Source organism: Triticum urartu, chromosome 3A (assembly GCF_056163025.1).
Source record: "Triticum urartu cultivar PI428250 chromosome 3A, HENAU_Tu73, whole genome shotgun sequence".
Classification (NCBI taxonomy): Eukaryota; Viridiplantae; Streptophyta; class Magnoliopsida; order Poales; family Poaceae; genus Triticum; species Triticum urartu.
Genome location: NC_141875.1, coordinates 576,809,887 through 576,832,261, shown reverse-complemented (window position 1 = coordinate 576,832,261; position 22,375 = coordinate 576,809,887). Strand labels below are relative to the sequence as shown.

Here is a 22,375-nt window from a genome sequence, read left to right as displayed (position 1 = left end):
CGACACCACGGCACGCCGCGTCGCCGCCTGATTCGGCTTGTTCCAGGCTCGGCCTCGTAGGGGGGTCACGACCCCCCTCCCACCCCCATGCTCGGCCTCGTGCTAAGGCACGGAGTGCGCTTGGTTGACACGCGCAGTGCGGACATTCTATTTTTCCAACAAATAGGACGCACGCAACCCCAGAGCCACACTCCCCTAAGATAGACAGGGAGGCGACGGGGTGTGACGGACTCGTCTGCGGATGCGGCGCCGCGGCACGCCGCGTCGCCACCAGCTCCAGCTTGTTCCAGGCTCGACCTCACAGGGGGGGTGGGGAGGAGTGTCATGACCCCCCTCCCACCCCCTGCTCGGCCTCGCGCTAACGCACGCAGTGCGCTTGGTTGACAGGCGCAGTGCAGATATTCTGTTTTTCCAACAAATAGGACGCATGGAACCCCAGAGCCACACCCGTAAGATAGACAGGGAGACGACGGGGTGTGACGGACTCGCCTGCGCATGCGGCGCTCCGGCACGCCACGTCGCCGCCTGCTCTGGCTCGTTCCAGGCTCTGCCTCACAGGAGGCTAGGGAGGCGGGGTCACGACCCCCCTCCCACCCCCCTGCTCGGAGTCGCGCTAACGCATGCAGTGCGCTTGGTTGACAGGCGCAGTGCGGACATTCTGTTTTTCCAACCAAAAGGACGCACGCAACCACAGAGCCACACTCCCCTTAGATAGACAGGGAGGCGACGGGGTGTGACAGACTCGCCTACGCATGCGGCGCCGCGGCGCGCCGCATCACCGCATGCTCCGGCTCGTTCCAGGTTCGGCCTCACAGGGGGTGGGGTGGGGGATCACAACCCCCCTGCTCGGCCTCGCGCTAACGCACGCAGTGCGCTTGGTTGACAGGCGCAGTGCGGATATTCTGTTTTTCCAACAGATAGGACGCACGCAACCCCAGAGCCACACTCCCCTAAGATAGACAAGGAGGCGACGGGGTGTGACGGACTCGCCTGTGCATGCGGCGCCGTGGTACGCCGCATCCCCGCCTGCTCTGGCTCATTCCAGGCTCGGCCTCACAGGGGGTGAGGAGGGGGGTGACGTCCCCCCCTCCCACCCCCTGCTTGGCCTCGCGCTAACGCACGCAGTGCGCTTGGTTGACAGGCGCACTACAGACATTCTGTTTTTCCAACAAATAGGACGCATGCAACCCCAGAGCCACACCCCAATGATAGACAGGGAGGCGACGGGATGTGACGGACTCGCCTGCGCATGCGGCGCCGCGGCACGCCGCGTCGCCGCTTGCTCCGGCTCGTTCCAGGCTCGGCCTCGCAGTGAGGGTGGGGAGGGGGGTCACGACCCCCCTCCCACCCCGCTGCCCAGCTTCGCGCAAACGCACACAGTTCGCTTGGTTGACAAGCGTCGTAAGGACATTCTCTTTTTCCAACAAATAGGACGCACGCAACCCCAGAGCCACACCCCAAACATAGACAGGGAGGCGACGGGGTGTGATTGACTCACTTGCGAATGTGGCACCACAGCACGCCGTGTCGCCGCCTGCTCCGGCTCGTTCCAGGCTTGCCCTCACAGGGGGGCTGGGGAGGAGGGTCCCGACCCCCTCCCACCCCCATGCTCGGCCTCGCACTAACGCATGCAGTGCGCTTGGTTGACAGGCGCAGTGCAGACATTCTGTTTTTCCAACAAATAGGACGCACGCAACCCCAGAGCCACACCTCTAACATAGACAGGGAGGCGACGGGGTGTGACGGACTCGCTTGCACATGCGGCGCCGCGGCACGTTGCGTCGCCGCCTGCTCTGGCTCGTTCCAGGCTCGACCTCGCAGGGGGGCTGGGGAGGGAGGGTCTCGACCCCCTCCCATCCCCATGCTCGGCCTCGCGCTAACGCACGCAGTGCGCTTGGTTGACAAGCGCAGTGCGGACATTCTGTTTTTTCAACAAATAGGACGCACGCAACCCCAGAGCCACACCCCTAAGATAGACAAGGAGGCGACAGGGTGTGGCGGACTCGCCTGCGCATGCAGCGCCGCGGCACGCCGCGTCGCTGCCTGCTCCGGCTCGTTCCAGGCTCGGCCTCACAGAGGGGCAGGGGAGGGGGGTCACGACCCCCCTCCCACCCCCTGCTCGGCCTCGCGCAAACGCACGCAGTGCGCTTGGTTGACAGGCGCAGTGCGGACATTCTGTTTTTCCAACAAATAGGACGCACGCAACCCAGAGCCACACCCCTAAGATAGACAGGGAGGCGACGGGGTGTGACGGACTCGCTTGTGCATGCGGCACCACGGCACGCCGTGTCGCTGCCTGCTCCGGCTCGTTCCAGGCTCGCCCTCGCAGGGGGGATGAGGAGGAGGGTCCCGACCCCCTCCCACCCCCATGCTCGGCCTCGCGCAAACGCACGCAGTGCGCTTGGTTGACAGGCGCAGTGCGCTTGATTTATACACTTTTTCACCATACATCGCCTTTAGCAACCGAGTCATCCTCCTCATCTGGCAAAAAAAAGGAAGCACCATGTAAAAATAACACACACCACAGATCAAATTACTATTCAGACGAACCAAAAAAATACAAAAATTGTTCTCAACGTCTAGACAGTCCCTCTTTTAAATGCACATGAGGTCATTTCCTATTATCTCATTTTTTACAAGGATTATGGGGGGCCTGAGAAAAATGCAGTTCGGTCACGCACATGTTGCAGTGCACTACATAAACAAGTGTGGTTCTATGTGTGCTAACATTGCATGTGCATTTTATAAAAAAATATAGTAGGAGAAACACAAAAATGCTCTGCACTTGGCAAGAAAAAATGACATACCACTTCAGTGCAATTTGAGTGGTAATCAGTCCTGCGCCACTTTGTCATGACATCAGGATGGCCAGTGTACTTCCTAGTGTCATGCATATCAAACGTCTGGCGATGCTGGTTCATCGTGTATAAGGAATAATGACCATCCTTGGAGCGCGACATCATAATCTGTTCACATCAAAAAAATGAAATGAAAAGTTATTTTGACACGTAGCACTAGGACCACTGTTCCAAAAAATAACTATAAAAATAAATGGAATAAACCATAAAAATAAAAGACAGGAAACAATGAACTTACCAGTTTTGCATCCAATAGGTTTACGTCGTCACTCACTAGAACCTTGAACTGGTTAACTGCATCTTGTAAAACAAACATGCTATGCACAACTGGCAACACAAGGTTTCGTTCATCATCTTTCGTCACAAAGGTTTCCATCCGAAGAACATACTGCAAAGAAAAAAGAACAAAGAAAGGAAACGAAAAAAGGAATAAACAATGCATTCAGGCATGGACATAAAAAACTAGTACAATAGAAAAAAATGGCAGCACACGGTTACCGTGATAAATAAGGGTGAAAGTAGCACACGTTCACCAAAATGATAAACTAAACCCATTTCAGGGTCTTTCTTCTAGTACTTGATGACAAAATCCATGATATACGAATCCATTAAAGCTCCTTTACCAAATGTATTATATATATAATCAACAATGTAAGTATCAAGATCACCAAAAGGACTATTCACCATAAAGAACACATTCCTGCAGTAAACATACAAACATGGGATCAATAAAAATAAAATTAAAAACAAAACACACAACAAGGATTAAGCACACACACATAAAACTTACTCATGGTATTTGGTTACAAAATCTTTGCTCAGAACAAGATCCTTTATTTTCCTCGCCTCATCAATATATTTGAACCTCGGAGGCTTCAATTTCTCTATAGAGCATCTCAACTTAAAAGCCCTCTCACCTGCCCTCTTGTTCGAAAATATTTCAACGCCATCCTCAGGAGGGCGATTAATTGCTACACTCCTAACCCTAGTGGCGCGAGGACACAGCATAACAAAATCATCATCATCATCAACATCAAATACATCGCGTGGAGAGCTAGGTCGAGAAACACTTCCACCATCAGGTCCAGACGCCACAACTGTGTTCAAACCATCTCCAGCCAAAGAACCAGAATTATCTGGAGAGATTTCAATGACACAATCCTCCATAACCACCTCAGAACCCTGGGACTCGAACAGTGATGTACAACCTTCATGAAGCCACCCATCAAAACCTAAAACCGTGTAGAAAAAACATGGAAACACTCAGCGTAAAATACAAAACCTAAAAACATGTAATACATCTCATTAAAATAAAAAATGCAGTTCACTAAAGAATAGAATGCAGCACAATTGTCTACAACAATGCAGTCCACTTCTCTATAGCAATGCAGAACAAAAAATGTATACAACAATGCAACCCACTTATGACGAACAATGTAGCTCACTTGCCCAAAAAATAAAATGCATCTCACTAACACAACAAAAAAATATACACATCAATTCTAAATCATGAACTTAACTAAACAAACTAGTAAAAAAAGCCTGTAAGAGACGGAAGGAAGCAATACACAAAAAATAAATAAAGGAAGGATAAAGAAGTTCACTAAAACAACCTTTATCTGCAAAAATTAAAAGTGATGTTAAATCAAGGGAACACTTTCTCGATGTGAGCCAACTATAGAGCATGGCCTTTCTGATGTAGCCAATATGCTCCACCCCAAACTGAGCAACTCGAACACCATCCCAAGTCTGCAAGAATTGAAACATATAGAATCCACAATCATGCCTGCAATAAAAGAATAAAAAAAATAAGTTTCACAAAATGAAATAAAAAAACTTGAGCAGTATGGAGAAGAGGGGCTGTACAAAACACACCCATTTGGCTGCATTGGGACAATGACATGTTTCAACACAAATCCATCAAGTGTAGGAGGATTTAGCGGCTCATCAGAACTTGAGCTTCCTTCTTTCCATGCACGCTTGATATTTTTAACCATCCTCCTAAAAACCCTGATCGCATCAGCGCTGCCAGGTTTATTGAGCGAGCCAAGAATTCAAACCGCCTTTCTTTCACATTTAACGCAACTACACAATAATGACCAACGCCATCCCTCATATCTGGCAGATCAAAAGTTGCAAAAAGGACCTGTTCAAAGCACGAATAAATAAATAAAAGTATCATAAGAAGAAGAAATAGAACACTATAAAAACAAACACGCAAAATATAGTATTCGACACATAAAAACGTTACTCAACATATCCTTTTTATCAACACGCTCCTCGGCTTTTGAAGAGAACATCATTTTAACACTCTTGCCTACAGTACCACCATTCCAAATATTTGTCTGCCAATACAAAACCAAAAATCAAATAGTGCTCAAGAAAACATGTCGTCGCACGAAATCAGAAAAGAAAATCAAAAAATAAAACAAAAATTTCTGCATTCTTACACAAATATGGTACGGGACAACCATTGTCGGAGATCCCTTAAACTTATCTACCAGCAAAGAAACCCCAAGAGCTACAAGTCTTGTAGTGAGCATGCCTTTATCCCAAAAGGATTGACCAACTTCGCCAATGGTAACATCACCCATCTCAGTTTTAAAAGCAATCATGTCCCTGAATTTTTCATGAAATACTGAAACATAAGATACTAAAAAAATAACAACAAAGGGCTAAAACCAAAATTAGAAAATACATATGAACAAAATAATTTCTAAAAAAACCATACTTCTTCTTCTTGTCCTTCCGAACCCTCGTTACAGAAGCGTACAACTCATTGTATCTTTTTAGGAGAGCTGGATCAATGCTCGACGGTGTCACAACGGGAAGTTCGTCATGTGTAATAAAAAAGATGAAGTTCACTTATCCAAATAATGAAGCAAATATTAAGCCAAGGAAATTCTGCTAGCTATTTTGAAAATCATAAACAAAAGATCAAGTTTCACTTATCATTAAACATCTAATACAGATACCATAGTAATTCAACAAAATGAAATGAGAAAAACTTCAACTGTACTATTCAAAACAAAACTCTTGCCTTCAGTGTCAGAGTCTTCATGTTGTTGTTCTTCAGAGCTGACCAATGCATTTTCTTGGATAGGTTGCGATGAATCCAACACAACATCACTGGATTGCCCTTCTGCAGCAACATCAGCATTATCTGGATTTACAACAGTCTGTCAACTGCAACGTCCTTAGATACTTCAGCTACATGAGGCTCCACTCTCGATACTTCAGGAAAATCGTTGGACGCCAGACAAACACGGGAAGCAACAACACTAACAGCAGGGACGACATTCTCCAGCGGCTTTTTGATGCCAAAATCAGAATCTTCATGCCGGCCTGGGGAACAACATCATGGGATTCTTGAGCTACAGAAGGCTCTGCACAGTCGACGGCAACCGATGCAGAAGCACCAACACTGCCACCACCATCAACAGCACAACCGCCCTGATTCAGATCAACGTGAACTTCCACGTTTTCTTCTCCAGGCCGTGGAAAGATTAAAAAACACACAATAACACAAAAATGAGCGTGGGGATAATTAACACATCAAACAACTGCAACCCTCGTGTATGAAAACAACTACAACTTCAACACACATATACGTAAAAAAAAGAACTGCAGTTCACTTTGTCAAACGCTGCAGTTCAGTTATGTTAAATACTGAAGCTTACTTATGTAAAACATTATGGACCACACATGCGAAATGGAATGCAGTTCACTTGTGTCAAAGACTGAAGCTCACACATGTAAAACTATTGCAGCTAACATATGTAAATGAAAATGCATATGACTGAGCATAACACCGTACATCAAGTTTATAACAATAACAAAAAAATTAGATTACAACACACTAACAGAACAAGTAATACAACTATACCTTATCAGCTACAACATCCGGAGGGGACGATGCATCAGCCAAGACCTCATCCTTCCCAGAGCCATCGTGGGACTCTTTGTGCACATCACAAGCAGCAACACCAGTCTACGGGCATAGAACAAACCAAAAACGAAAATAAGATGGTTACGACAAAAAAAGAAAAAAATTATACTATGCACAACCAGTACACACTTTACAACCGTGAAGTACACAAAAAATACAACAAAAATGGAAAGCAACAAATGCAAGTTTAAGAAGAAGGACACATGGCAGAACAAACATGGCAGAAGTACTTGTACGTGACCAATTCAATCGTCCCTAGTTCCACGGGACCAAAAGATTCCACTCCAGCCTATCACAGAAAACAAAAAGAGTGAGGAGCAGTCCACATAATACACAAAAGAGGTTCAAAGCAACAAAAAACCTAGAAAATACATTATTAGCGCCAACCCCAGCGTACTGACGGTTCATTTCATCCAAAATATGCCCAACATCCTTCTCATACCGACCGCATTTTTCCTCTTGTGTATGTCTCAATTGAGCATAGGAAGACCGAACATTCATCACTGCAATCTTCAGGCTTTCAATCACACCACAATCAAAATTGTGAGCAGCAACAATATCTTCATCTCGTGGGCCATGGCCAACAGGAAAAAAACATCAACTGTCCTCAACCAGTCACCAGAGGTTGGCAAATCTTCAGTCAACTTCAAAACCTTCACAAGAAGCTCATCAATCTCCTCGTGTTTTTTGCCGCCAACAAATGTCTGTTTAGAAGAGCTTCTATTATCAAACATCTGTCGAGCCATGAAACCACGAGTACGTGGCACCTCATCATCACAGGCAAGAAGCTGGCTACATATAGGCTCGTAAAACCTAGCATGAGTGCTAGGTCCCACATCAGAGCTGCCGCATACAACTGCAACAGGATGGTTGTACACGATATCACCTGACACCTTCCACTGCAAAAAAAAGACAAGAGGCAAAGACAAGTACACATGTGAGTACTATAAAAGTTCAGATTTATAATGCCTGCACCTTTTTTAAAAAACTGATATTAAAAACTCAGATGCACTAACCGGCAGCTTCCCAAATTTGTAAGTTTCCTAGTAAATCTTTCCCTTCACAAGCACATCCTCATTGTATAACTTCATCAGGTCCTTGGTCGTTAGGTATGACGCACATGGCGTCAACGTGTGCATGACTGAAAATTTGCGAAGCTTCAAGCAGTCTAGATACATAATCAGGGGGGCAATGGCACAACCCTCTGCACAATTCTGCTTGCTGCCTTCTGTTTGCCACCTCACCACAGCTGCCTGCAACTCATCAACAACAAGTTGGCAAAAGTCCATCTGAGCCATAGCCGCATAATCCATGTTCTCTACCATTGCAGCAACTCTACCCAAACGAACTGCAGGCCCGGGGCACAACAAATTCTGGTAGAGTATCAGGAAGAACACCTTCACGGCAAGGTCAACAGTCGCATGATCATCTTCCTCCACCAACGCCTTCAACTTCTCAAGCAAGTCCTTGACTCCTATACTTTTTGAACGGTCAAAGCCAAGCTCATCCTTGAGGGCACTCAACGAGTCATCATGGCCGCTGGCAGCAGGCATGGGTCCAGTGTGACGTCCCATGGGTAAATCAAAAATATGATGAACCGCATCACGATTGATTCGAAGAACCCTGCCATTCCCAAAGTCCATTATCATGGTGGCAGGGTCAATCACTCCCATCAGATTGCACATAAGAATGCGCGACACATTTTTCTTTACTGTCAGTTCAAAGACAACACCAAATCCAGCATCCCGAACACGACTACAGTGTGCCTCTTTCAACAAGGCAACAGCCTTGCAAACAGCGAAAAGCGACAAACGTACGGTCTTGTTAAATCAAGAATCATCTCCCTTAGCATCATCTTCAGTTGCATTACTCTTACTAGACTTCTTCCTTTGTGTAAAGGGAAATGCAATCCACATTAGAAGACTAGCCATAAAAAAAGAGACAGAGAAAACACAGATAGAATAACAATGAAGAAAACAAATGCAGTCCACTTCAACAAACCTTTGGAACAACATCCACCTCCTCGCTAGAGTCACCACAAACATCTTCATCGACATCGTCACGGGCACGCTTGGGTAGACTCTTAGATGAACCACAGTCTTTGCGTCTACCACTATGAACATCCCTCACAAAATCAGCAAGCACAAAGTCATCATCATCAGAGTTGGGACCTTGAGTGACATGTAGTCGCTTGCACTGAGGATCATCCTTTCCACCAGCTTCAGCAGTTCTCTTGCCAAGATTCTTGTTCATGCCAGCAACGCGTGGACTCCCCGAGGTGTACCACCTTCCTCGGCAACAGTACTCAGCCTCTTCTTTTGCAAAGAAGGCTTCTTCACCTTGGCAAATTTGGCACCCTTGGCACCATCTGCAGCTCTCCTCTGCTTCTCCTTCTCCGCAAACTCTTTTGAGTCACTTTCAAACCTCAACTTTTTCTTGCTTTGCTTCAACTCATATTCACGAAGCTGTTCCGAGACCATCCAATCCTGTGTAACTTCCTATGTACCATCAATAGACTACGACTGTGTCTCAGACAAAACAGGACGTCTCTGGTCAAAGCTCACACCAACATTACCCTCTGCAAAATAATGGTCAATCAATTGAGTAACCTCCTCAAACCCAGGCGCCCCAGCATGGAAAACACACACTGCGTCAAAATGAAGTTTGACTATGGTCGTTAAAAAGTGCATGAAAAGAACAAATGCAGTACACTTAGACATATAAAATGCAATGCTCCAACCATAAGCTAAAAATAAAAATTAATGCATTGCACAAAAAACTTGAATAAAACAACAATGCAGTTCACACATACATATAGTGGAGTTCACATATAGAAAATAAAATACAGTGATGCATACACTAACTTCATGTTTCTTCCCAAAAAAATGTCGGACTAGATACAGCAAGGCAACACCAATTGGTACAACATCAAAGTTACCAGCATACACAAAATAAACAAATCAATCACATACCAGAAGGAGGGGCCACACTTATGGGAGAAGTTTCAATCGGTGAATTCAATTGATGTCCTCCCTCCACACCATGATCCTTACCACCAGGACAATGAGACCCAATTGGTGTATCATTATGAGAACCACAATCACCTACTTGATTCAAAAAGAACCAGAAACAAAAATTACAAAACATCAAATGACAAAATAATGCAAACGAACGCTGACAACTAACAGAGCATAAACCAATATGCAGGATGATTTAGGAAACTAGATAAACATCAAATAAAATAAACAAAAGCCTAAACTAAGCACTCCACATACCCTGAACTCCTCCTCCCACTCTGCTCAGCGAAGACATGGCGTTTGCCTGCAGCACAACGACGAAGTGACAGATATAAGCAACAAAATCGGTCAAAATCTCACGAAACCCTAGATCCACCTTGCTACACAAGAGTATCGCTCCAAAATCGAGATAAAATCGGCTGCCTACGGAAAAATTACACAAGCAAAAACAGCAACAGCAACTACGAGAATAACAAAACAAGACGAGGGGACGATCAAGACCGAGAATAAGCGGAACGTACCACAAAAAGGTGTGTCACCGGCGCCGGCGGCGACGACGGGAAGGGGGGAGGGTGCGGCGACGGCAACAGACAAGAAAGGGCCGCGGGAGTGTAGCGGCAAGGGCTCGCGGAGCGGACGACGTAGAATGCAGGAATAAGAACCTCTTCAGGGCGGCGGTTCCTCGGGCGACGACGGTTTTGCTCGAGGGAGGAACTGCAAGAGAGGAGAGGGGATTGTTCTCGGTCTCTCTCCCTGTCAACGGAGCGGTGGGATTGCCTGGAACGGACACGTAGGAGGCCCATGTGTGGCAAAAGGAAACATTAAATGGCCCGGCTAAAATAAGAAAGACCACATCAAAACGCACATGATGTAGTTCTCTATGAAGAACAATGAAGTTCAGTCGGTAAAACAAAAATAAAATAAACGCAGTTCATAAAAAAGTTAAAATAAAAAAACACGCATGTTAAGAAAACGCACCCGAAAAGAAAAGGTCTACATTCAAATAAGTGCCACACAAAAAATGGGGGGGCAACCCCCTACCCTTCCCGTACAGGGACTGCAGTAAGTACACGCAAAAAAATTGATGCAGTAGGCGGCACTAGAAAGATGCAGTGCATTTCGTTACACAAAGCAGTGCGGTTTAGCAATCCTGTTCCGGAACCTACATGAATAAATACATGGTATAGAACACAGCGAAAAACTCGTAAAATCGCGGAATACATTGTACTTTATTCAGGGGATCCAACAAGGACACGCAAAAAATACTGTGAAGTAAGCACCTGTAGACAACATGCAGTTCTCCATTGCACACGATGCACTGCAGAACTCTAACCAATGCAGTTTCATTATCACGCGGGATACATATAAACATCACAAAATGCCCGTTCGCACAAAAAGTGGTGGTTAAAAAAATCTACTGATCAAAAATAACAAAAACCACGTTAAAAAACACCACGTTCGCATACAACCACCCACTCGGAGCAGTTCCATCGCCACAAGCCCACGATCACAAATGCAACTCCAACCCACGATCTGCACAAACCGCATCGTCAGCAAGATCGTGCAGTTCATCCAATGCGGCCATCCCACCCCGCGCCCTCCCCTTAAATTCGGACCCCTGCCATAGGCCTTCTCATCCACAAAAACACAAGTATCCATTGCGCTGCCACCAAATCGCTCCATCACATCCATCTCCACGCAAAACACCAAGCCCTGCTACCAGCCATGGTGTTCGCCGACGAGTACCAGGGCGTGGAGGCCCACGGCAACACCAAGTTGCACGTCATCCACACCAATGACAAGAAGTAGATGGCGACCCCCCTCGCGCAGTACGAGCGCCACCTCAGCCTCCAGCGCCACAGAAACCCGTCCTCTGCCAACTCTCCATCGGCAAGAAACAGCCGGTGCTGCTCTTCCAACTGAGCGCCGCTGAAAGGTGCACCGTCTTCGACAACTTCCTCGCCGACCCCAGGTACACCTTTGCAGGCTTCTCCATCGACGGCGACAAAAAAGGCTAGAGCACGTCAATTTGGAGGTCGCCAACTTCGTTGACATACAAAAGGAGTGGAGGGTGCCCGAGGCCACCAAGGAGTTGGACTCCCTTGGAGACGTCTCCGGCATGCTCATCGATGACTACTACAACAACATGAAGAAGAAGATCACCGACGACGAGCACAAGCGCTGGGCCACCCTACCTCTGTCCATGAGGCACATCGAGTACGCGGCAAAGGACGCCTACGCAGCGTACGAGATATGGAACCGCATCACCCTCACCCAGGACGGGCTTCGCCGTGCAAAACTGGAGAAGGAGGAGCCCCCCAAGAAGCACGCCAGGAGCAGCTGGGGATGGGGAGACGCTGACTGGTGAATAAGAAGATGGTGCCGGCCAAAGAGCAACCAATGCCAGCATTGTTTTAGAATTATCATCAAATTTGCTTTATGTAGTTTGCTTATGTATCATTAGTTTGCTTGTGATCATTTGCTTTTGCTGAACTTAGTTTGCTTGCCATTCAGAATCGCTTGTAATGATGTGAACTTTGATTATGTTAGATTGCTTTCTGTTGAAATTAGTTTGCTCATGATGAACTTGTCGTACAGAATGCCTGTGATAATTTGTTGTCTGTTGCTTGCTCTTGTATCATTAGATTCGAGCAGTGTGCAAATAGGATGCATGCAGTACAAGTTGTGTACGAATGCAGTACAGACTCTGTCAAATGAAGTTTACACATACCCAACAAAGCAGTGCACGCCCCTAAATTTGGAAAAACGAATAGATAAGAGAAAAAACACAAAAATAAAAATGTGATCTGTATATGTAGTGCGGAAATATATGAACGCGCAGTACACAAATGTAATCAATGCAGTACAAGAATGATTTACTAAGCAGTGGACTCCCCTGCATTGGAAAAAAGATTACATAAGAGCAAAAACACGAAAACAAAAATGAGAACTGTGCATGTAGTACGGACTGCGTGCACATGTAGTACAGAACTCTGATCAGTGCAGTGCACAGATGGTTTACAAAGAAGTGCACGCCCCTACATTGAAAAAAATGTAGTGCAGAAATATATGAACGTGCAGTACAGGAACATAATCAATGCAGTATAAGTATGTTTACTAAGTAGTGCACTCCCCTACATTGGAAAAAAGATTACATGAGAGCAAAAACATGAAAACAAAAAATGAGAACTGTACATGTAGTACGGAATGCTTGCACATGCAGTACAGAACACCAATCAATGCAGTGCAAGGACGGTTTGCTAAGCAGTGCATGCCCTTACATTAAAAAAACAATAGAAAAAATTGACCACCCAGGTGCAGCCGGCCCCAGCCAGTCTCGTAGTAGGTCTACGCCCACAGCAGGCGAGTCGTTCTGAGCCACGATGTGTGGGGCCGGGCGCACATGGGCCCACAAGTCAAAGAGCATAGAGCAGCGAGCGCCGTGTATAAGCGCCCAAATAAGTAACCAGAGGAGTTCGATACGGCTACCTTGCTAGCGCTTATAAATAGGTCGGGCACGCCTTCCGCGGGCGAGGTGGGACTAAACATTAGGCCGCACACAACACACCGGGAACCAGCCGTGCTCACAGGCCGACTTGGGCTCAATGCATCTTCACTCCCCGAACACAGGCCCAACACACAAAAAGAGAGGCCACTGATTTTTTTAAATCCCACGTACCATACACAAACGCAGGCCCAACCACGCGTTCCGTGGTTTGTCTTGATATAACAATGCAGTTCGCTATTTTCAGGTAAGCAGTCCTCTTACTACTCAATTGCATTCACGCACACTGAATCAGAACCAATCGGCCACCTAACACCAACCACAAACATTTATTACTTCCGTTGGTCAATTGGTTGCATAAAAACATATCCATTCGTGCTCCAGACTAACACAACTCCTCCCTCGTTCCTCTTTTTCTTCAAATCATAGATCTAGGGTTCATCCCATCCCCAGCTCTTCTCTGGAATTCCACTGAACCCACCATGGACTGTAAGTGCAGGTGTTTGGCAAGGATGGCGCCGGTAGCGGACACATGCGCATACGCAGAAGGTCTAGAGCTCACCAACACTGAGTGGCGCAGCATGCTCGGGTGCCTGATGATACCCAACAGGGGATTTCAGCCGCCTTTATTTCATCACCTCACAACCACAGATCTACAGGAAAGTTGGGTATGTTTTTCCCCTCACAATTTCAGACATAATCTACCTGGAAATCCACATCTGAATATATAGTTCAATCAATTTGTTCCGTAGTGTCAACAAAATACAAAACATAATTTGTATTGTTGTTTAGATTTGTTAGCTATTAAGACTAGATGCTTCCACCTATTTTTCTTCAGTACCACAACACACAATCAAAAAAGAGGGTCAGTAGATCAGTATTGCAATTCTCTTAACATGCTAGCGAATTACACTGTAATGACCTTGCAGTACAAACATGTTACAGTATAATATATATCCTAGTAAAACTAGAGGTCAATTCCATATATAAGTTTGTTCATACATTGCAACTACTTTATAAAAAATAGTAGTCATATATATGTACATATTTAACTCAACATAAACAGATCATCCTAAGTATAAAGAATGGGTATATATGTTCATACATTGTTATTTACTTATAAACATTCTTTTTCCATCCTTTCCAAAATGCAGAAACTGCCATCCACAGTAAAATTTCCTGCTCCGAGTTCAGGGAAGGTTACTTTGGAGACAGTACACAAGAATGGGTATGAAGACATGAAAGCTGACTACCACATCGACTCTGAAGAATGCATCAACATAACTACTGGTTGGAAAGATTTTGTCTCCCAGAATGGCTTTGAGGTCGGAGAAGTGGTCATGCTGTTTTTCTACAAAGAAGAAGAGTCCCTGAAGTTACAATATTTGCACTGTAGGCAGTCTAAATATGAAGCAAGCCATCGGTGGCATATTTCTAATGCTTTGCTAATGTTGTACGCTTTTAAAATTATGTCCACCAGACACTTTGAACGGTGCCTATTTAAAGTATGCAACCTCATCTGCATCATTTTATCACCCATTTTTAGACAAGTTGGTGCTAGCAATAATGTAGTTCTCTCAAACACATAGTTGGTCCTAAAATATAAAAAAATCATTCATTTGAACAGTAACAATGCAATGCGAATGGTCGAAACTTTGCGGTTAACATATGATGTTCAAAATAATTCTCATAGTATTCAGTTAAAAAAATTGTCATAATAACTATTCAGCTAACAAAAGCATATAATGGACAATCTATTCTAATAACACAATAGAAGATTAACCATACTGCTAATGTAGTACGAAAGTACATATTATGCAGTCCTCTAAAACACAGAATGCAGTTTAATAAAAGAGAAATCTCATAAGCTGCCATGACCAATGTAATACAGCTAAAATGAAGTACACTGCTACCGAAAATGCAGTGCACTACAACGTATGCTAGAACAACAACAATAAAATTAAAGCAGTAGAAATAAAAATATATCATAGGCTAACAGAGGTGCCAATTCAGTCGCACTTACATAACTCGCCTAAAAAATGTATAACAACTAACCTATCGAAAAATACCCTGCAAAAAACTACATCGAACACACGGCAAACTGGACGAACAACATCAGCTTTTATTTAAAAATTGCAAATCAAAGAATGAGAATTATACCCGCAATACAATGAATTTCAAACAACAGCGACAGTAATTACAAGTTTCAAAAACACATCGAGGCACAAAATCCAGAAAATCAACAAGAACAGAGGAGCGGACGAAGCTCACCCGCCCACGCAACCAAATTCGTGGGAACTGAAAACTAACACCTAAAAATTACACAATTTCTAGAGTAAAAGGTGTGATTAAACGAACAATATAAAACAATTCCGACTAACAAACAACATCCGAGCGCCAAAAAGTCAATTCCGTCACGAACATGAACGAACAGAGCAAAACTCGCCCGCCAAATCCCTCGATTTACCAAGATTTTAGTCGTTTTTCCTGTAAATTACAAAGAATAAAGGTCAACTGACATCCATAAACAAATTAAATCATCCCGCAACACCCGATTCCACACAGAATACGCGAGCGGACTGCCAGAAAATGAAGCAGTTCTCCCGTGTAGCACTGCAGTGCGCAGCGTAAAGAACATGCAGTTCGCTTCTGTTGAACATGTAGTGCAGAAGTGTTATCAAAATATTTATTTTGCTAATATTAGCAGAATAGACCGGCTGTGTATATATATATATATATATAGGGCTGGACTATTCTGTTACTAGTAACAGAATATTATTCTGTTACCCCTCAGCCCTATAAGGGCGCGACGCCGTAGAAACACCCCACCTACCCACCCCGAACCTAACCCACCTCCTTCTGCTGGAGGCAGCCGTCGTGGGCGAGCGAGCGACGGCATCAGCCGGAGCGAGGGAGCCCGCAACGCCGTGACCCAGCCACCGCCGCCGCCACCCCAAGGCGCAGCCACCCCACCCTCGACTCAGCCGCCGACGCAGCCCCAGACCAAGCGCGACCAACGCCGCCCCCGACCAAGCGCGACCGGTGCCGCCCCCGACCCAGCGAGGCCGGCACCGCCCCCAAACCCAGCGCGACCAGCGCCGCCCCCCGGACCCAGCCACCGGCGCTACCCCCGGACCCAGCCACTGGCGCCGCCCCTGGAACCAGCCACCGTCGCCGCACTCAGACCAGCCACCTCCTCCGCCCTCAGACACATCCACCTCCATGGGAAACCGTTGCCGGCACTCTCCACCTTCACCCCCAGTCGCTGCTTCCAACCTGCGAGGCTAGGAACCAGCCCTTGTCGCCCCTCCCGTGCCCGTCCAAGTATGGGGCTCACGCCAGTCCAGCTCTTCCTCCCTTCTCCATCCGAACTCTCATGCCATGCTCCTTGATGTACGAGCTTCTGCCGGCACCAGTGCATGCCGCCACACTGGTTCTTTTGGTGTTCATTCATATGATTTTCTTTTGTTTTTTGATGTACCAGTTCAGTTGAGGTTCCTTGCTGCCTGATGGATAATTTGAAAAAGGTAGTTGTCCTCAGTGTTCCTATTTGGCATATGCAAGTTGTTTGATGTAATGTGCATGATAAATTCATCTTCCGTATGTTGACTGAATGAAAAGTTGTGCTGCACTTTTGTATTTTGTTGGCTTAGTCATTAAGAGATAAATGTGTGGTGCAAAATTGCAGAATTTCGAGTCGAACAATTGCAAAAATTCAGAGCAGACAAATGGGAGAAGTTCAAAGAAAATTCGGACTTGTATAGTAACGAAGGAGGAAGCGGCAGCGCTGCCCGGTCCAGGAATACAGGTAGCTGTCTCCCCCTGCACCCTTCCCATGGATCCCTAGATAAGTTCAAATATCTTAGAACAAATAGTTCAACTTATTTCAACGACATCTAATGTAGATGGATTGCATTTTGTTCTCCATGCGTGTTTGTTCTTATTCCTGAAAGAAAGAAAGAAAATGTATTGCATTTGATAGTTCATCCGAATATATATCAACAGCAGTGCAATGGCAGAAAAAACATTAGTTCAAAAATGTATGTGCAGGAGGATTGGGAGCCAAAATGCTGATTTTTTGTTGTGTTTAAATTTTTCGGGTGCATGATCGACGGACGGCACCACAAGAATGGATGGTTCAATCTTGGCGCTTGGGCTGGTTCAGCAATGACGAGAGCGACCACCAAATCACGAACTGCAGTAGTATCCTTATGGGCATCAGTGGACCGTTTTATCTTTTGAGTTGTATCTGTATACTAAAACTGTTGGGCTTACACGTGCTCTTATGAGATAGGTCCTTCAATAGGAAATCCTTATGGTCAACCTCAGTTCCTTGATTTGACGGCACTTACTTTTGCAGAGAAGAAAAGGTTTTCTTTGGACTACTTTGAGTGATCCAATGAAAGTGATGCAGCATGGAAGAGTATAAGTTAAATGCCTTAGACGTGAGTCCTCTAAAGCTAATTAATAGTCTGTATAATAGCAAACTTTAAGATGTCTTTCATTTCCTTATCTTATTTCAGTGAGAATTCCTCCAATAAACTGATGTTCTTATTTCAGTGACACACTCAGTTTAGTTCCCATATTTTACTTCAGTTCAATAGATAAAATATAAGAAGTAAAAATAACTCCTTGACTGTACTGATTTATAGCAGTGTAGTTTGCTTCCTTTAAAATTCAGTTAGTTCACCATGGTCGGCAACTCCCGTGCCAAAGCCACCCTAAGGGCGTATAGGACGGCGACGTGTTCGAGGACTGCGATCGGTGGCAGATACAACTAAATTCAGGATGTTTTTGATGCTCTTTTCTTTTTAAGTGCGTTCAAGAATATCATCTTGAAAATGCTAAAAGAGAATTGTAGTCTTCTCCCTCAACAAAAGTTTGGATTCTAAAGGTATTTATGAAGGTTTGTTAGTTCCATGTGCATGTTTGATCATGTTTGGATTTTCCTTTGAGATTTTTTACAAGTTAAAACATATAGCAGTCAAGTGTATAGATACATAAGTTCAGTACATAGATGATGGTTCAGTTTTGCAGGAACGGGTGAGTGTCTTCATCCAAGACATGAGTGACGAGTCAGCCATGACGTCATAAACTGGTTTAGTTCCACTTCGTCGGCCAAATCATGGTGCACCCAGCCGCCGCTCGTGATCCCCACTCTTTCAACTCCACTTCGTCAGTGCCACCAGTCGACACGAGTAGGAGCGGCGTGCCTGTCAACCAACAAGAACAGAAGGTTTCAGTTTTCAAACTTTAAATAGTTCACCGCAAGCTTTGGTGTAGCAAGACGTGTGCCGATGTTTGTGTGTGCACTTGATGCAGCTCTATTGCAGTGTATGAAGTCAATGCGATTTTCATGCATCAATTGTTTTATCTGATAGAGAGCACCATTCTTTTCTGAATTTTGTATTTAAGAAAATATCACCCTTTCTCTATTTTTAACACTAGCTAGTGCTATCTTTTATTGTTATAGTCAAAAAGTAGTACATGTATCTAATTATGGTGGTACTAACCAGACCAAGCTACATCAATTGTTTTATCAAATTCTAGAAATTCTCCATATACGGCAGGAGCCAACTGGACGTCTTTGTCTAGCCTGACTTGGGATGGCTTCTTTGCAACTTTAGGTTAGAAAGTTCAACATGTGATTGGAATTCAGTGCAAAAAACTGCAGGTTAGAAGTTTATCTTCTGTTCAGCCCCCGGAAAGAAGTTTGTCTTCTAAAGGTTGAAGCTAATGGGCTAGGAAGCTTTATAAGGAATTGATCAAAGAAGGTGCATCATGGTAAAAGCTTGGATCGGTGTGTGGCCTAGAGTAGCATGAATCCCTCATGTAGTCTGAACATATTTAGAGTTTAACTGATCAGTGGAAGTTTTGCTTCTGAAAACTGACATTGTTCGGCATGTATTGTTCAGCAGTGTAGGTTCTCCAAGGCGCCAAGTATTGCTGGCACCGATGCCTGCATCATGGCCCATTCGAGAGATGCTATTTTTGTGTATGCATATTTATCTATTTACTTTTCTGTTCTGTCGTTTGCCCCAATTGATCCTTGTGTTAATTTTGTATATGTTGTGCACTTATCCCATCGTGAAGTGAAAAATGACAAGCAAGCTAAGTACTAGTTAGGAAAATTTGCAAGTTCGAACACATGAACCTAAAAAACTTCATTGAAAAAGTTTGGTTTGCCTGTGCCGTAAAAATGTCTTGCTAAAGAAATATCTCTTGTGCACTTATTTATTCGCCTGAATATTTGGTTTGATTCTCAGTGTGAGATGGCGGCCGCCGACGTTCCTAAATTCCTCTAGAAACTAGTGGTTGGCTGCTCCCAGCAGTAAATGTGGCCACGTTCAGCAGCTAGCGCTTCCTCGATCAACCATTTGGAGCACTTTATTGCGTTCTTGTGGTGGTGATTGATTTTAGGATCAGTAAATTTGATGTTGGTAGCTAGCTTGCGTATGGAACATGCAAGCTCAATATTGGCATTAGATTCAGTTCTTGTACATATGTCCTAATGTTCACATTTATTCAGGTAAAAGTTTATTTTAGTTCAACTAGAGAAACCATGCAGGTTCAATGATGATGACACCACAAGTTCAGACAAGAAAACAAATAAGAATTGAAACAACAAGTTCAAGTGCTCATCCACACATGGTAATTCAAGATGGTAAAAGTTTAAAATGATAAAAGTTCAAGTCACAAAACAAGAGAGGTCTAAAACATTGTCGCAAAAAAATTGACTTCCAACAAAAAAGAAACACATAAAAACTTGTTTTTTTAGGAAAAATATAGCATTCAGTTCAACGATATAAACTATGCAAGTTCGGGGACTATGATAGTAAACCGTTGAAAACTTACCAGGAAAAATATTACCCAAAAAACAGAGCAAAGTCTAGTTAATGGAATCACGCTTAGTACAAACCCATGCAAACATCAGTACATGTACTCATTTTCCAGAACCATTCAAAATTACTCTACAAAATTAATTTCGTGACATTGACGTCCAAGTTCTACAACTGATCCGTACAAACAAAAACGGTGGTCTGTTCTATAAAGGAAAATCGGTTTAATTAAAAATATTGATCAGTACATGTCAAAAATGGTGGTCCGTTCGGAATAAAAGAAATAACAGAAATTCTAATTATAAAAGTTCAAGCAAAAGGAAACCTCATGCAATTCAAATGGTAAAAGTACAAGTCATAAAATAAGAGAAGTTCAGAACATCGTTGTAAAAAATGTTTAGTTCAAAAAAAGAAAAAAAACATTTTCTTTTTGAAAAAAATATCATTTAGTTGGATGATATAAACCATGCAAGTACAGGGCCGACGATACAATAACATTCAGTTCAACAATATAAACCATGCAAGTTCAGGGCTAGGATACAGTAAACCATTGAAAATTTATGAGAAAAATATTACCCAAAAAACAGAGCAAAGTCTAGTTAGTGAAAACGCGCTTGGTACAAACCCATGCAACCATCAGTACAAGTACCTTTTTTCGGAACCATTTAAAATTATTCTACAAAAAAAAGCTCAGTACAAACATACACATATATCAGTACGACTACTTTGTTTTTCATACGAGAAAACAGCAGGATCCATCATGCCGCATTCAAGATTACTCTTAAACGATTGGGAAGTAGAGAAAATGTCCAACATGACTTAGTTTCGCATTTTCGATAGCTATCCAACGGTATATTATTTGCCCCATTCCGACAAACTTTTTCAAAAAAACAGGTTCAAAACCAATTTTAACCGTATTTGAATTTGTATTTAAACAGTATGGAATTAGAAAAAACTTTCTATACGCAAAAGTTGCGCATTTTGCATATCTTTCCACCGCCGTATCATTTGCGTCAATCCGGTAAACCATTTGCAAAAAACAGTGAAAAAACATTTCGCCCAGAATTTCACCGTTTTCAAATTACTTTTAAATCATATAGAATTTGAAAAAATAGTAGATATATGAAAGATGCGTATTTTCACAAGCTTTCCAACGCCATGTCATTTGCTCAATTCCGACAAACCATTTGAAAATTAAGTCCAAAATACGATTCTCGTTTTCGGTTTTGAAAAAAACGGGTTTTTCAAAACTGCTCTTAAATCATAATTTTTTTGCAAAAACAAATTATAAGATTGTAATGTGGATGTCAAGAGATTTCCAACGATATATTACACGCCCCGTTTCGACAAAAAAATTGCAAAAAAATTGAACTAAAGAAGATGATTTTTAACAGCAACAGAAAGCATCAGTTCAACCACTCGAATTTCATCAGTTCGACCGCTTGAATTCATCAGTTCAAGTAGGGTAACAGAATAATATTCTATTACACGTAACAGAATAGTGTGTATATATATATGACGCCGCTCCCCATCGAGGGAGTAGGGATCGCTCATTATCTTTCATGGTCATCAGAGCCACCTCTTTTCATACATCTAGCCACAAACCAAAACCCTAGAAACCACATACCATCGTCTCTATGGCTTCCTCTGCTGGCGTCGCCCTCAACCTCGGTTCGCCGCCATCCGAGAAGCTCGCAAGAGGAAACTTTATCTTCTGGAAGACTCAGGTGCTCCCAGCCCTGCGAAATGCGCAGGTGACTGGACTCGTCGACAACTCGGACGCCGCTCCGCCCAGGATGGTGGAGGTCACAAAGGCGGATAAGACCACAACCCTAGAGCTGAATCCTCTATACGGGCCCTGGATCGCCAAAGACCAGCAGGTCCTATCTTATATTTTGAATTCCATGTCGCCACATATCCTTGCGCAGGTCGACGGGAAGGACTCCACCATAACTTTGAGCTCTGGACGACGGTGACAAACCTCTTCGCCTCCCAGTCATGCTACCTCTTGAGCACTGTGTTGGTTTTTCCCTTGAAGAGGAAAGGGTGATGCAGTAAAGTAGCATAAGTATTTCCCTCAGTTTTTGAGGACCAAGGTATCAGTCCAGTAGGAGATCACGCTCGAGTGCCACACACCTACACAAACAAATAAGAACCTTGCAACCAACACGATAAAGGGGTTGTCAATCCCTTCACGGTCACTTACG

General features: G+C 44.1%; 1 protein-coding gene across 1 annotated transcript; it reads left to right on the top strand.

The window, feature by feature from the left end:
* Positions 1-11,549: 11,549 nt before the first annotated feature.
* LOC147980597 (uncharacterized) lies at positions 11,550-12,192 on the top strand. The gene is made up of 2 exons (XM_087515676.1): positions 11,550-11,629; positions 11,811-12,192. Exons 1-2 carry the CDS (start codon positions 11,550-11,552, stop codon positions 12,190-12,192), a joined length of 462 nt encoding a protein of 153 aa, XP_087371802.1.
* Positions 12,193-22,375: the final 10,183 nt, after the last annotated feature.